At 53.2% G+C, this 440-nt stretch overlaps 1 protein-coding gene across 1 annotated transcript; it reads right to left on the minus strand.

The window, feature by feature from the left end:
* Positions 1–64: 64 nt before the first annotated feature.
* On the minus strand, positions 65–384 carry LOC109508672 (cysteine-rich secretory protein LCCL domain-containing 1-like; the record flags this gene model as incomplete). The annotated part of the gene is made up of 2 exons (XM_019858684.1): positions 65–125; positions 214–384. Coding segments are annotated over 2 exons (232 nt in total), but the record flags the coding sequence as incomplete, so codon positions are not given.
* Positions 385–440: the final 56 nt, after the last annotated feature.

The raw sequence follows: 440 nt of genomic DNA on the forward strand, positions 1-440 counted from the left end.
TTTTTTTTTTTGAACTCTTCAGTGTGAACGGCGGCCAATGAGTTGCCGATTCCTGCGCCTGTACCTGTTACATGTCGTTCCTTTGCAGCGATCTCTCAGCTTGGTGTCGCAGTCCATCTGTTGGCCTGTAAGAACACGAGACCGCGAGTTACGATGACATCTGCCGGAATGGCCGCATGACTTCATCTTTCAGTCACAGGAATTATTGCTTACACATCTGCTCGGTGCTGATGACCTGCTTTCTCTCCATGTCCTCAGAAGGTGGTGAGCGGTCCGGATCTCGGGGCCTGGGTTGGGCCTCCCGCTCTCGCACTGCATCCGGCTCGGGTTCAATGTAGTTGGTCTCCTCGGTCTCTGGAGCGGGGCGCCTGTCAACACCTCCGTCTGAAAACGGAGTTGGCACATGACGTAGGACTTTTGTTGCTGAAGTTAAATTGTGT

This window comes from Hippocampus comes, unplaced genomic scaffold (genome assembly GCF_001891065.2).
Source record: "Hippocampus comes isolate QL1 unplaced genomic scaffold, H_comes_QL1_v1.1 C16454359, whole genome shotgun sequence".
Taxonomy (NCBI): Eukaryota; Metazoa; Chordata; class Actinopteri; order Syngnathiformes; family Syngnathidae; genus Hippocampus; species Hippocampus comes.